This window comes from Lutjanus erythropterus, chromosome 4, assembly GCF_056507025.1.
Source record: "Lutjanus erythropterus isolate fLutEry1 chromosome 4, fLutEry1.hap2, whole genome shotgun sequence".
NCBI classification, from domain to species: domain Eukaryota; kingdom Metazoa; phylum Chordata; class Actinopteri; order Lutjaniformes; family Lutjanidae; genus Lutjanus; species Lutjanus erythropterus.
In genome coordinates this window covers 18,338,543-18,353,583 of record NC_139320.1, presented here as the reverse complement: position 1 = coordinate 18,353,583, position 15,041 = coordinate 18,338,543, and the positions used below count along the sequence as shown (strand labels likewise).

Below are 15,041 nucleotides of genomic sequence, written 5' to 3'. Positions count from 1 at the left end.
GGCTGCAGGCATCTTGACACTTGTGGTGTGTGTTGCGGGACTGCTACAGAGGGAGGGTCTCTGGGTGTTTGGAAGTGGATCATTTCAGGAGACACGCTTCTATATAAGTCCACACAGCAGCGGCTACCGAGCGGCCTCTCTAATCCGCCCGCTCCAGGGCTGGAGACGCCAGGCAGATCAACCAATTAAGAGTTATGCCACAGCCAGAAGCGTAATAAGGGCCTTCCTAGTACTGACACCGAACAGAGGATACTCTCTATTAGAGCGATTTGGGAGCATCAGGATGCAATCTGACACGAGGCAGATTACAGGCAAGACACAGAGCTTAGTGCGCAGGGTGCAAATGCACCTCTACTTTTGGACACTGGGAGATTTATTGGGGGATATAGTTGTCGATACAGCGCGGGAGCCGCTGTTAGTGTCATAAGCACTTTCGGAAGGGTAGATTATGACCTCAGCACGGACATTAAGGGATTTGATCAACACTTTGTTGTAAGCAAGCCCCAACAGAGGGGCATCAATGCTGAGAAGCTGATCGCAACACGAGATGTTGAGGATCAAAGTGCTGCTAATTCTGGGATGGGACAATTGACTGCTTTTGTCACATCTGCACATCGACAAAAAAAACTGAGCCATTTACTAATTGGTGTTAAGACTCTTCTGATAAAAGAGGACCAGATATGGCTGTGTTAAACTCTCCTGAACAAGAAATAAACCTAAACAGAAGTGCAGGCTGTAAAGTGAACAGGCTGGGTGTCAAATCCATGTAAAGACTTGAAAGCATCCTAAATAGAAAGGTCAGGTGTAGGAGCTGATCATGTGGCTCAGTTATATTTAACATCTTAATTGATTCAATAAAAGGATGCATGTGGCGCCACCTGTAGATTACTTCATAACCCACTGCACAAGCCTATTAGTTACACGTAGGCCATTTATAGGTGCAGATAAGGCCATGTGCACATGTATAATGGCATGTAACATCAACATACAATAGCCCACTTAGTTCACTTGGTCACATACACAAAGAGCTGTAAATAGCACACATGATGAACAGCTAAGAACCAGTTGTAGTCAGATGAAAGACAACGCAACAATCAAATCAAAGGAGCTTTATAATAATGAAAATGTTCATTTTAAAACAGTTTGTCTTACAGACTCAGAATAAAAAAATAAAATAAAGCCCATTTTTAGAAAGAGCAAGGTTAACAGATCCAACATTAAGAAACAATGGTGCCCTGTGGCAGTAAAAGTGGTGCTGGTGGAATCTTTCATTGAAAATTTCATTGTTCTTATTTGCAAAGTACCTGAAGATTATTTTTTTTAAGTTCTGGCAGCACCATTTCAATTCAATTTGCATAACATAAAAACCGGCCAATATCCTAAATCTTTTATCTTTAAATAGTTGTTGGTTTTTTTTCTTCGTCTTTCAAAATGACTAGCAGTCATGTCTGTTTTTTTTTTTCCCTTGCTCTCATGACATTACAATTCTACTCAAAATTTTTGCAACATGTGTGAGTAAAAACTCACATGAAACAAGTGTACAAATTTAAAAACGCCTTAAAAGTAAACAAAAATGGCTCTAAGGCATAAGTTATTAAATCTTCAAACTGGTAGAATCATGTACAAACAACCTGAGTTTACGTGTGAATTTGTCAACATAATTTCATGATTTTTTGTTTTTTTGTAAGCAGTCCACAAATCTGTCAAGAATTGAAAGTCTTATAAGAAATCCTTTACGCGTCTCAGTATCGTCGCCATTTGTTATCTTGGTAGCCACGGCTGCTACCCCTATCATCGTGATGTCTGCTGCCACCCCTGCTGTCATGGTGACGGTTGCCACTCCTGTCGTTTTGATGGTGATAGTTGTCCCGACTGTGACCGTGTTGCTGATGACGGCCGGAACCTTGTTCGTCTCCGTAGCGCTGATGTCTGCCACTGCTGTTCATCTGGGACGAATGATGCCGATAGGGGGTGTTGTCGTGTTGCCTTGGGCCACCTCTCCCAGAATCTCCACTTGCGTGCAACTGCCTCTGCTGAGGCTTGGCGAAGGCGCCGTTCAACTGCTCAAGCTGCTGCATATGGAGCTGCCACATCATGTTGTTCATCTACAGATGGAGGAAAAGACAGATAACGGGACCCATGTCATACTGTTCATTAGGCTGAAGAGCTTGTTTTCTATTGCTGTTAAATGATACAGTGTAGAGACAGTCATTACGCATTCTGTAATGACTGTGCAGTCCTGGATCATTATAAATGTATAAAAAGGTTACCATGGCATGCTTCTGCAGGTTATCAGGAGATGAAAAGGACCTCTGCATTTGGGCTGGAGGAGTATATGGTGGAGAACTGAACTGGATCGGCGTCCTGCAAGAGTGAATCAATTGTCAACCAGTTTGTCATCATAAAAAGGCAAGAGCAACAAGCGTTTTAAGTATATTTGATACTTTTTCCCTAGTTCTATACATTGAGTTTGCTCTACTTGTGTTAATTCTTTTTAATTTACACTTATTAGGGCTGCATGATATGGTAAAAAAAATCATATTGCCATATCATGACATTGCAATATGATTCACAATTAGTAGTAATAATCATTTTTGCATCATGATTTTCATTTTAACTGGGAAAAAAGGGATGATGATGTGACATTTGTTGTGATCTGTACTAAACAAACAGGTTCTTACATTCGGAGAGCAAGATTTCTAGGCCAGGAGTCTTTGCCTTTATCAAAAAAAAAAATGCCGCTTCTGTGATTTGTATGATGCATTTGGTCATACTGCAATTTCAATAATATTCAATTAATTGCACAGCCTTATTGTTAATTGTCAAAAATTATCATTTTGGACAAAGAAGGTTATTGTTAAACTGTAAAATATTCTACCTACATTACATATCTTTGTCACAAAGGATCATTGCAAAAAAGTCTGTTTATGTATATATTATAGTGTTTATAAAGACATCAGCTGATATATGGATATCAGATTTTTTTTTTTACTTCTTAATATTAATATTAGCATTTGCCAAAATATCTCTATTAGTTGAGCCCTATTCTACATATTGAGAAAAACCCACTTCCGCAAAATGCATGTTTGAATTAAACATATTTTTCAAATTATTTTCAGCTGATGTTTTAAGTAATTCTTTGACCTTATTTCACCTCTTATGCACTTGTGAAATGATTGTGCATTTCAACATCTTGTATAGTTACTTTATAAAAAAAAACTGAGTTAAGTTTACATACATATTTAGCTGGATGTACAAAAGAGGGATGAAAATGAGCCACTGAGAGTAAAAATCAAGCCACAAAAGCACTGTTTCAGACAGCCATATTACTGAAAAGTGACAAGCCTTCGGTGCTTTCATATTGTTTTTATAACATGTATAACCATCATAAAGATCCCATGATAAATGTAAAAATGTTGCTGTAAAAAGATAACGTGAAATGGCAGAGAAATATTTCTCCCTCTATCAAACATGGTGTAAAAACAAAAAAAAACCAAAAAAAAAAAAAAACCTTGTAAATGTAAACTCAGGCTTCAGGCCAACAGCAATCGGTACATAGCCTGACAACATAAATTAGTAACACAATTTGTCCATCTAGCCACATCAGCTAGATATTTCCAGCGCTGCATCACCTGGGAAAATGCTTGAGATAATTGTTGTGTTCGACGTACCCTGCTGTTGCTGGAAATAATCAAGTAATGACATAATTTTTCAGTGGTAAAAGAGTGTTTGCGCCAAGATCTGCAATGGAATATCTGATGAACAAGTTGATCAGAATTGATAGGAAGCCAAGTCTGACAGATCCAATTCCAAGGAACTGGATTTACACACAGATGTTACAATCAGTGGGTTGTTTCATAACCGAACCTTTTCCCCACAAGACAAATACAGACATAGTGGAAAAAAAGACACAACTAGCTGCTCACTCAACTGTCTCTAAGCCAACGATGGAAAATAGTGACAGTAACAAAGACAACAGCACAGAGCAGATTGGCAGCCATACCAGTCATCATTATCATATCATTGAGGCTTTCTATTCACAAATGTGTTTCCCTGAGCTGCAGTGATGAAATGAGAAGGCAACAATGACAAGCTACACTGCAGTGCTGCTCCTGTATATCCATGGTGTCTTAACTCAGGCCTAGTTCACATATACACAAGTATCTTTTTGATTTTTTGTTAAAATGATCTCTGTCCAGATGCATTTTTAAGCACCGTTTCTTGAATAATCTCTGTCCATATCAACACGCATATCATGGGATAGTTCTTGTACACTAGGCAAGCACATGCCTGTGTAAACAGGAAGTAGACTGTAATAATGAGGCAGGGAAAAATGACCACTCCATCTGTGGAGTAGTCTCCAAGCACGTTGCGGTGACATCTTGTGGACTGGGTTCAACCTATGATGACCCCCCCCCCCCCCCCCCCCCCCCTCCCCGTCTCACATTCAAACAAGCATGTGTTGCTCAACTCATGTCTAAACAGGGGACCAGAAACATGTTTTTAACAATCTGTGTTCAGCTCTCAGTACTACTGTAGCTTCTAACTAAATCTCTGTGGTTTGAAGTTTAGTTTCTCTAAAGCAGTATCTCATTTACTTTCAGGTACCAGGTTTATTTTACTGTTTCATGTTCACTTTCACCCATATGAGGCTTGTGTTTAGTTATTGCTGATGAAAACCCAACCATTCCTGATTTTGCTGTATCATAGATTTCTCACAGTACCATAATTTTAAACAAAACAAAACTCAATACATCTTTCAATATCACAGCAAAAAGGGAAAAAAAAGTTTTGTTTTTTTCATTAAATTACCACCTACACACAGTGCTGGTACAGAAAGAGTCCCAGAATTTGTTTTGCTGCTGCAAATCAAATTTCAGGCAGGCAAGACTGAACTGATGATTTGAATGAGCACTTCTTTATTTATAGCATTGGTACTTTCAATCTTATAACTGATATTCTATCATTTTAACATGTGGTACCGAAGCAGTATTCAAGTATGGTGATGTTCCTTGGTATTTTCTTACCTGAAATTTGGCTTTCAGCAAAATCAGGAAGTGTTAAGTAACTTTTGTAGCAACTGTACAAGCACTACATGCATGTTATTAATCATTAAAAAAAAAAAAAAAAAAATCTATTATTGTCTTTCTACTTTGTGTGCCTACGATTTTTTTGTTTTTACTGTGGTATCAAGTATCGTTTTCCTTTACTAGTATTGTATCAAAGTTTAAAATTCTGATATCATGACAACTCTACTCTGCTGGCCTGCTAACTCAACTGTGGAGAGCTTTTGGGGTGTTTAATCTAATTTATTCTGTAACTGAACTAAAACTGGGATTTGATGAATGCAATGTATTATTAACTATTATTTTCAGAAGAAAGCTCGCTTTATTATGTTTTTAGGTAATCCAGGGAATAGGTTATGTAACTGTTTAAACTCATTAACAAAATTCTAATTTGTTTTAAATTATACATGCAAACTAAGGCACAAAAATTCAACAACAAAGTCATTATAAACTACTAAGTCTATTATCAGTTTTCCAAGAAAATGTTACGTTATTTTTTCTCCACTCTAGTATGACAAATTGACATAATTTAAGCAGCACAGAATGCAAGACTACGTTATACTGGTCTGATAATGGCTAATTTAACTCTAGGGCCAATACTTTTAACTTTTCCAGCAAATGCCCTCAACGGGCACGGCTGCATGAAATTTGGCATTGAACATGGAAAAGGGTTGCACACAAAGTCTTCTGTAGTAGTAAATACAGACCAGTCCAATCCCATTTCATGCAACATCTTTTGCCAGTGCTCCAATTTTTGTGCACAGGGCCAGTGCCAAGAGTGTGAAAAACTTGTGTGTCTAAGTAATATTCAATAAGGAGGAAGCATCTTTGGGTATGTTTTCAACACACAAAAAGTCTGGTACCAATTACAAACTTACAGTAGTGTCATTCCTCAAAATTATTAACTACTGACAAACTAAGTTAAAAGGCTGCATTCACAGCCTAACATGCATGCATGTGCATTTGATATTGCCAATATTAAAGTACCACATACTATTAGGCGATTATGCATGAAATATATTGCAGATCATCGCACTCTGTGACTTGCCACCATAAATTGTTTGGTATATTTAAAAAACAAATCTTATGATTAATTTACACTTAACACAGACTTTAAATAACTACCCTCATCATTAAAAACAAAATACACACTACAGTTGTTTGTCTTATCTCAGAGAGCTTGAAACAACCACATTTTAAGATGCAACTGAGAACCATTACAATGAAAACTGTGTCTGCAAAGCTATAGGGACACAAAGGTGTATTCCTGTTAAGGCTGAGAGGCAGAGAAGGGCCAGTAGCTGCTGCAATGTTACTGATGCAAACTGTTCATGAGACATTCTTACCGTTGGCCATGGGGATTTGGGGTATTTACAGGACTTGAATTCTGCGAGTTCCCTGGACTGCTGCTATGACTGCTGCCTATAGGAGGCAAAGGGGAAAAAATTAAGTTCATTAGCAAAGGATAAAACAATTCAAGTTTGAAATTAACTGCCACATATACTATGCAAATATGAAAACCTTGCACTTTTATTATGTGACAGGCTATATAATTAAATAAATTAAGAGAGGGACAGTCAAAACTGCCATGCTTTAGAAAAAGCAGTATTGTAATTGAGGCCAGTAAAAAACTGCCTGGAGCAACTTCCGCAACAAGTAAATGTAGATAATGTCTTTTTACAAACACTAAACACACTGACAGCAAGAGAGGCCATGTTTTTTAAGTAGTTGTGCAAATACCTCAAAATATACTTAATCAGAGAGTTGCATTAGAATACAATATTTACTGTATTTACTCATATTTGCACAACAATAAAGTATTAGAAAATTGAGAAGACCTGGTCTTCTTTAACATGATCAACTGCAGGTTTCCCTATACAAAAAAAAATCAGTTCATTGTTATTATTGCAATGAATAGTGACAAAAGTAATCTAGAAACTTTCTAAAACTGTCTGAAGTATGGCTGCAGCTTGGTCCGTATGACCCCATTTTCATGACTTGGGTTTCTTTTATTTAGTTAAACAAATACCATTTTACACCAAAATTACCATGTGTATGCAAGTTTTTTTTTTTTTCAACCCAAGTAAACTGCCTAAATATACGCTCAGGTGAGGTTTTTAAAAGTCTCTGTGTGAGTGTGCAACTTTCAGTACTTTTGAGGCTTCCAAATGAATCTCTGTGGTTTGAGATTAGTGCTTTCAGCTGTACAGGAGTCGTGTTAACTTACTGCCTAAGATTTCATGATTTTGATGTTTCATAATAAAAGCTTTGTGATAACAGAACAGTGGGGGGCATTATGAAGAATTTATAGGACGTAAAATGTTAATACATCATTTAGTCGCTTGATGAAATGCGAAGGGTTCATCACTAAATATACCCCTTCATGTGGCTGCAAACTCCACTGTGCTGGTCTACAGCATCTGGTCAAACTAAGCTGCACATAAACGAAGAAGGAGGAAAAGAGGCAACAAGCTGAAAAGGGGTGAAAATACCGTGTTCACCCGGGTGTCATGTTTACATCATAGCCGACCTGAACTGGAGACCATAAATACCCGTGTCTACTGCAGACTCATTTGACCCATAAGTGAATGCCAATTATACCCTTTCCCACTGCAGAAAAAAAGCCAGATGTTAACAGGTGTTGGTGGGTTTTTTTGCCCAGTAAAAGGGGCTCAAGGGTGCAGCTTTTACAGACAGAAAATCAATGGGGTTATGTAAAAATGCAGGTGCAGAAGCAAGCACATCTTGAGTTGATGTTAACAGCCATTTCGACTTGTGAGGGAATTATATTAACATATATCCTATCCATATTCCTAGATGCCAACTCATTATAACAACCTTTTTAAGATCCTTTCTAATCCTGTTTCCGAATCTGAACACAGAAAGCAGCCCACCGACTGCCTGGATCGAAACAAGAGTTACAACTTGGAAAATGGATTAAACATCTCTATAACTGTACAGCTGAATAAATATGTTTTTCATTAAAATGATTACTGTCAAAACAAGATTCACACAAGTTGTGATTCAGAGGATGAGGACCATGGTACAAATTTGATTTTAAAAATCAGTATGCACAAACAACTTTAAAGCAGATATGCATTTCAGCAATTGTCTTCGACCTGAGGAATTCTATAGAGTATGATTTTAAGGATTGTCTAAATATCTTTTAGTTCAATAAAATTTACAGACAAAGAATAATTGGACTGTATGAAGTTTTCAGGCAATGTGTTAACTTAGTTCATGATGAATTATTATACATAATTATTATACTGAAAGTAGTGTTTGTTAAAGAGGTGGTCAAGGGTACAGATGCTTTGATGCTTTTTTGATACCATGTGTTTGGAACAAGACAAAATCTGATTATTATAATGTCATTATACAGTACCAAAGGTATATTTAAAAAACAAAGAATGACCATTCAGGACCTCAGTTCAGTCTTCTTTGTCATGTCTGAAATTTGGCTTGCAGCAAAATCAGACGGTGTTCAGTGTTTTTTTTTTTTTGTTTTTTTTGTACCAGCACTATGTGTAGGCTGTTGATTAAAAGAAAAAGCCCTGCTTTGTGTATTTACGACTTTTTTTTCTTTTTACAGTAGCAGTGAGCATCTTTCTTTTAATATACTACAGAAGTTGGGCAATATGGACCTAATTTTACAATATTTTAGGGCAATCTGTGTAAAACAACAAAACAATATTCTTGGTTCAAACACAACAGCTGCTGAGCACTCCTCGAGGGATTCCAGCTCTCCTCGTACTTATCGCATTTCTGTTTGAGGTGGCAAAATAAATTTGTTGTATTACCCCTTTTGCTGTTACAGACCTTTTGCACTTTTCTTCCATATTACTGAGGTTTGTTGCACATATGATCTTTTTAAACCTAACCACTCCTACACTACTGAAGTTGCTTTCCTTTTTGGAATGAACTCCTGCATTCTAATATTGCCATTATCAGGAAATTATTGTTTTTTTTTTCTTTTCATGAAAAATATAACAATATAATGAACGGCACTCCTACATACTAGTATTGAAATAAGGAGCAGGAATTTTTTTTCTTTTCCTCTCACTGCTCCTTTTGATTCCCCAGAAGAACACAGGGAGCTGTGTTTTTATTGTTAATAATTTCTGAACAGGGGTGTAAATCTCAAGTATCATCACAATATGACATTATATCAGATCTTTGACAGTGAAACAGTATTTGCTAATATTGGAAAGTCTGCCATGATATGATTCTGATTCAATTCAATTCAGGGGTCTGCAATCAAGACATGCCCATTTACTTCAATCAGTTACATTTATGTAAATTCCAAAAAAGCAACCCAATTATGATTTGACAGTTTTCTGACTTAAGTCTTCCAGACATTTGTGCCACAGACATGCCATGGGGATTTCAGAATAAAGGTGTATCTCAAGGATGATGACATTGATCAATATTTTAATTTATGTATATATTGTTGCAGCCCTTCTTCTGAACACTACACTTTTTCCTTTCATCTGAAGTTATGATTTACAGGTATGGAACAAATAAAAAATGAAATGAAAATGAAACTAGTGCTATTTCTAATATGTATCTAATTGTGTTAACCCCATTAGATTGATATAATCTAATGTAGGGCTGAATATTTGAGAAAAATACACATTTACGATTGTACGAAATAAAGATGCTCTCTTAAGGCTGTAGACGGTAGGTCTGGACATCTCTGCCGAACGACAATTTTTGAGCGAAGACACTTATTTCACTTCTAACAAAAATCGCGCCTCCTGCAAGAGGTCATTTTGAGATTTCGATATTAAAAAAATCTATTATTTGTTCCGACATATTATAAAGTAGCTCAATGTTTCAACTGCCAACTGTTGAAAAAAGTCATCTCACCCGATCGGAACTGCACATGAAGAGTCCTCCCATACAGTGATGTCCCGTTGAGTAGTTGCACGGCGTATGGAGCGGACACCTCGTGTTTGTAAACGGCAAAACCAAAAGTTTTCTGTTTCCCATCTGTGTCTTTTGGAATTTTAGTTTTGATGAGAGGTCCTGCCTGCAAAAATAATCGACTAACCGTCAATGTTGGTACCCAAACAACAGCTAGCTAAAGCTAGCTAAAGCTAGCTAGGTAGCGTTAGCTACATGGCTAGAGTAGCCTACGTCTCTTGAAATAGTCCTCAGCGTGTGCACAACAAATATAAACGTGTTAACATTTGTAAAGGAAACACACTTACAGTAAAAGAGCAAATCAAAACATGGCTTAACATTTTTGTGAAATTTAAACTGACACGCTTGCGCTTTGTAAGCATTAGCTTGTGTTTTGGTAGCCATATAGCTACTTGAAATTGGCTAGCTGTGGCTAAAGTTAGCGACAAGAGCACCTGTACAAAGAGCTCGAACAAAAGCTCCTCCGTCACTCTGGAGTCCAAATTTCTTATGAAGAGCGTCCGGTCCGTTTCATCTTCTATTCCCATTGTATTTCAGCGACTACTGGCACTCACCAAGCGATGTGGATACTAACGTCTGACGTAAAATAGCGCTCTGCTGTATTTAAACGGAAGGCCTGAGTTGTCGTAAAGTGATACGCTCCCGTTAAACTTGTGCTTCCGTCGTAGCGAACAGCGGCTACTTTACGACACAATAAAATACAGTTAGATTTTTTTTCAACCTTTATTCAAGACTCTCAAAATAACAAACAAGCAAACAATTGGGGAGAACAAAGCAAAACAAAATTAATACAAGTAATAAATACCTAGACATAAAAGAACACAAAAACAAATTGAAAAAAAATTAATTGATAAAATGCAAGTAATTCAGAGAGTTTTGAGGCTTTCTTTCTTTCTTTCTTTCTTTCTTTCTTTCTTTTTTTTGTCTTGCATTAAATAAAACATCATATTCAGAAATGGGTAGAATTAAACCTTACTCTTAAGAATTCACTAAATTGGTAATTGTTAACTGTTTGAAATTACCTTCCTTCATTTTAGATAACAAAGTAAATGATAGATATCTAGTTTTAACTTTGATAGCATCTACTTTTGAAAACCTTTGAAATAAAATTATTTGAACAGGAAGAGGAAAATATTTATTTGTGAGCTATCTCAAATTTTGTTGTTACATTTACCATCTAAGAAATTGTAATTGTCCATAAACAGAGCAGCAGACAGATATTACAGAAAAAGGACAACGGTATGTTACTCTGCATATTTTCTACCTTTACTTTCAGATTAGTTTTGTCAGACTTTATGTTAAATGAATGTAAGCATGTTTCCATCATTAATATGATACATTACATTTAATAGATGATGACTAAGATTTTTGTATTCTTTGGAAGCTGCAGCAGCAGCTTAAAACAACATTGACCAGGAGAGCTGTTGAAACATTTAAAACTTTTTTGAACTCGTCTTTTAACTGTAGGCCTGCCTGTGCAAGTATAATTTGATATAATGGTAATTTATTATTTTTTAGAATTGGGCACGCAACTGATTATTTCATCCTATGAAAAAGTCCTATCACAACTTCCCAAACCTAAGTTGACATCTTCAGCTTGTTTTTTTCTGTTGGTTCTGACTAACAATCTAAAACTGGGGTGGCCAAACTTGACCTGCAGGCCAATTGGATCTCTCTGCATGTTCTTAACTAGCCCACAGTGAATATTTTAAAATGGAATACGACTTGAGCATATTTCTAGAAAAAAGGAAGTTTTTTAGCCTAACATTTAAAGACACCGTTCCTGCCTGTTCTGCCTATTGCAACCTTACTTGTTTGCATATTTTCACAGAACATCATAATATTTTAAGTGGTCAATTAGACTATGCACTGTATTAGATTTTAAAAGTATTGAAGAAATGTAAGCAGATATAGACATACTTTCTGCAATATGTGGGCACTACTCTAATGTCAAACGTTAAACTGTTTAGCAGTGTTGCATAGTATTTTGATAAAAAATACATGGTCTAGAACAGGCCTAGTAGCCCACGGGCTGCATGCAACCCTTTTGAGTTTTTTATGGCCCACAAAAGGCTGCCTGTAAATCATGTGAGTGATGTGATAAATACAACTACTAAGCTACTTTGAGACATCTGAACCATAGATTGCATGATCTGAACTCGTATTGATTAACACAAAATGAGCAAAGGAACGCAGGTGTTTTTCTGCTCCTCATACACACATTTCATGAATCAAATCAACATCATCTGATCTTTGAGTAAAGTAAAGTGGAGGGTTCTTCAATCAAATTTAACTCACATTTATTTTTACATGGTAAGACTTCATAAAGTATGAAAAGCACTTAGAAACATTTGTTTTGCCACCTGCATCTCTCTCTCACACTCTTTCCTTGTGGACTGTCACTTCACATCCCTGTCATTTGACTTCTGTCTGTGGATTGTCTGTCTGTCTTTCAGTCACCTCCACTCTGTGTCAGGACCACGGACAGCACAGCTGTCAGAGTGGCACACACAACAGCGCACACAGCATTGTGTTAATCACTTAAGATGCATGTTTGGAAATGATGATGTAATGGGCCAATAAACTCACAAAATTTGCATATTTTTTACTTTTATTATTTATATCAGGAACATCATGTTTTAATGCTCTGCCTAAATTTATCAAATTTCTCAAAGTAGGCTTTCAGGGGAGCTTGTGTCCTTTTCAGGGTAACTGAGCTCCCCTAAGCTCCACTGTAATTCGAACTGTGGTTGCAGAGTAATTTTCTCCTGGTTGACAAATTGATTAATTCAAAAACTCCTTCCACTCTACAGGCCATATGACACGTGACTCTCTTTGCATTTTGGGGTTTCTCATTTCCATTGTGTTTCTTTCCTGAGAAAAAGAAGCAAACCCATGGTTTGTTAGATGTGTGCATACACCGAAATGTGTGCAAGTATGCATTTGCTTCACTGAGAGGGAGAATGTCATATCTGGTTGGTGTTCAATCTTGAATCAAAACGTATTTAACTGCTTGAATTACGAATCCACACTTTATAAGACCCGTCAAAAGACATCCAATAGACCTTTTGTCATTACAGCCATGTTGATATGAAATAGTAGAGTAAACACAGGTGTTACCAATGACACTAATTAAAGTCCCATTAGCAGTGCCAACATGCACAATAACAGCATCCTGACTCTGATTGACTTGAATAGAACAGAATCTCAATTACAATCAGGTAACACCTGTGTTCACTCGACTATTTCATGTCAAAATGGCTGCTGTGCTTCTGTCCTCATGGAAGAAGAGTTATTTTCTGAGTAAGACAGGCTGCTGTCCAGGACACAAGAGGCCTTTTCCACAGCAGATATTTTGATTTGTCATGGTATGAGAAGCACAGGTGTTGCTAATAACATTAAAGATGGCTCTGTTCCATTCATGTGTCTCTGTAAGCCATGACAGTGAGCCAGCATCAACAACACCGGCACCCCAACACTGAAACAGCTAAATTATTTCAGCCGTTCATTTTGTTATTTACTATGCTTTTTTCAGCTGTGTTAAAATGATTACTTACATAGACCATTAAAACAATCCTCACAGAGTGTTACAAACATTTGCACACACCCCATTTCCCCCTGTGGACTGTACAGGTTTCATTCCTTTTAATTAGCTAGAAAACTGTCCTTTTATTTTTTCCAACATCTACACAAAAGTGTAGGCTCTGGGACATAAAAGTCCAGGTCCATAAAGTCCAGAAAGTGTCTGAGTCCATTTGAAAACTATGTCCCGTTATTTTTCTTTCTAAGGTTGGTGTCTCTAATGGTTGGCATTCCGATAATTGGTCCAGGGACAGCTGGAAAATTGGAGGGGATTTGTTTTCCCAAAATAAAAGTATGCATTTATTTAAGATGTGTGTTATGGTAATCAATATTCTGCAGGTTTTTTTTAGATCAAATTGAAATTCGGGCATATTATTCAATAAATACAAAGAGGTATTTAATTTAAATTCTATTATTGGAAAATTGTATTAAAGGGACAGTTCACCCCAAAATCAAAAATACATATTTTCTCCTGGTCTATAGTGCTATTTATCCATTTAGATTTTTTTTTGGTTGCAGTTATGAGACGTCTGGCTTCTTTCTAATATAACAGGACTAAATAGCACAAGTCCTGCGTGGCTCCAAACACCAGAAAATTTGAAACCTTTCCAAAAATCATGACCCAGTTAATCAGGATAATTCACAGACCTTATTGTGAGCAGTTTCATGTTGGAAGTGTTGGAAGAAAATCATTCCAGTAGATTCTGAAGTAGTTTGGTAGAGTCTACTGCAGAAACCACTCACAAAAAGGTCTGTGGTTTGTTTTGAGCAGTTTTGAGTTTTGTCATTGGAAAAATATGTATTTTTGAATGAATGGAGTGAACTGTCCCTTTAATGTCCCTTTCTGTGCATAACCAATACTTTCCAATAATGTCTGTCTTTAGTAAGACCAATTTTCTACCTTCTACCTTGGCTAATATGAAGTCAGTCTTCACTTCTCTTCTGTGGCGTATTCAGTTTCTTTGACTGCCTGGCTGTTGCACACAGATAAGGCTTTCCTTTTTTTCTCACCCTGCGGCTCACTGTGATTGGGTCAGTGACTCAAGTGCTTGGAACCAAGTGCTTCTGGTGTTGGCGACACCACAGAGTGTGGAGGTCAAAGCGAGCGGCGTGAGAGGCTTGACTTCCACCCTAATCAGATGGGCCTCTGTGTCTGTCTTCCATATTAATTAGATCAATTTAAACTATAATGATTTTCTCCTTCATGCCTGGGAAAAATGGTCACAGATTCTGGCCCGGCAAAGCTCAAGTAAGAGGGACAGGAATGGCACATCAGCAACTGCTCTTCTTTTACTTTTCCCTCTGTTTAATTTATGAACGACCCAAGTGGACTGCATGCTACATCCATTATAGAAGAATCTACACCTTGCAGTCTCTGTGACATATTTATTCCACGCGAGGTGCTGTTTCCATCACTTATATTACTCACATGGCAATAAACACTGCAATTTAAAACCAAAATCTTGG

The 15,041-nt window shown here is 37.1% G+C and overlaps 1 protein-coding gene across 1 annotated transcript; it reads right to left on the bottom strand.

The window, feature by feature from the left end:
* Positions 1-1,094: 1,094 nt before the first annotated feature.
* Positions 1,095-10,630, bottom strand: rbm7 (RNA binding motif protein 7). Its single transcript, XM_084717196.1, has 5 exons — positions 10,427-10,630; positions 9,936-10,098; positions 6,413-6,488; positions 2,271-2,364; positions 1,095-2,105 (listed from the first exon to the last, which is right to left on the bottom strand). The coding sequence occupies exons 1-5, from the start codon at positions 10,517-10,519 to the stop codon at positions 1,743-1,745; spliced, it is 789 nt and encodes a 262-aa protein (XP_084573322.1). The 5' UTR covers positions 10,520-10,630; the 3' UTR covers positions 1,095-1,742.
* Positions 10,631-15,041: the final 4,411 nt, after the last annotated feature.

Bases quoted from the DNA above. Each gene is read 5' to 3' on its own strand.
- rbm7 (XM_084717196.1), bottom strand. From the start codon at position 10,519: ATGGGAATAGAAGATGAAACGGACCGGACGCTCTTCATAAGAAATTTG. The intron at 10,099-10,426 runs GTGCTCTTGTCG...TTATTTTTGCAG, and splicing joins TGTTCGAGCTCTTTGTACAG to GCAGGACCTCTCATCAAAAC. The intron at 6,489-9,935 runs GTGAGATGACTT...TGCCTCCTATAG, and splicing joins TCATGTGCAGTTCCGATCGG to GCAGCAGTCATAGCAGCAGT.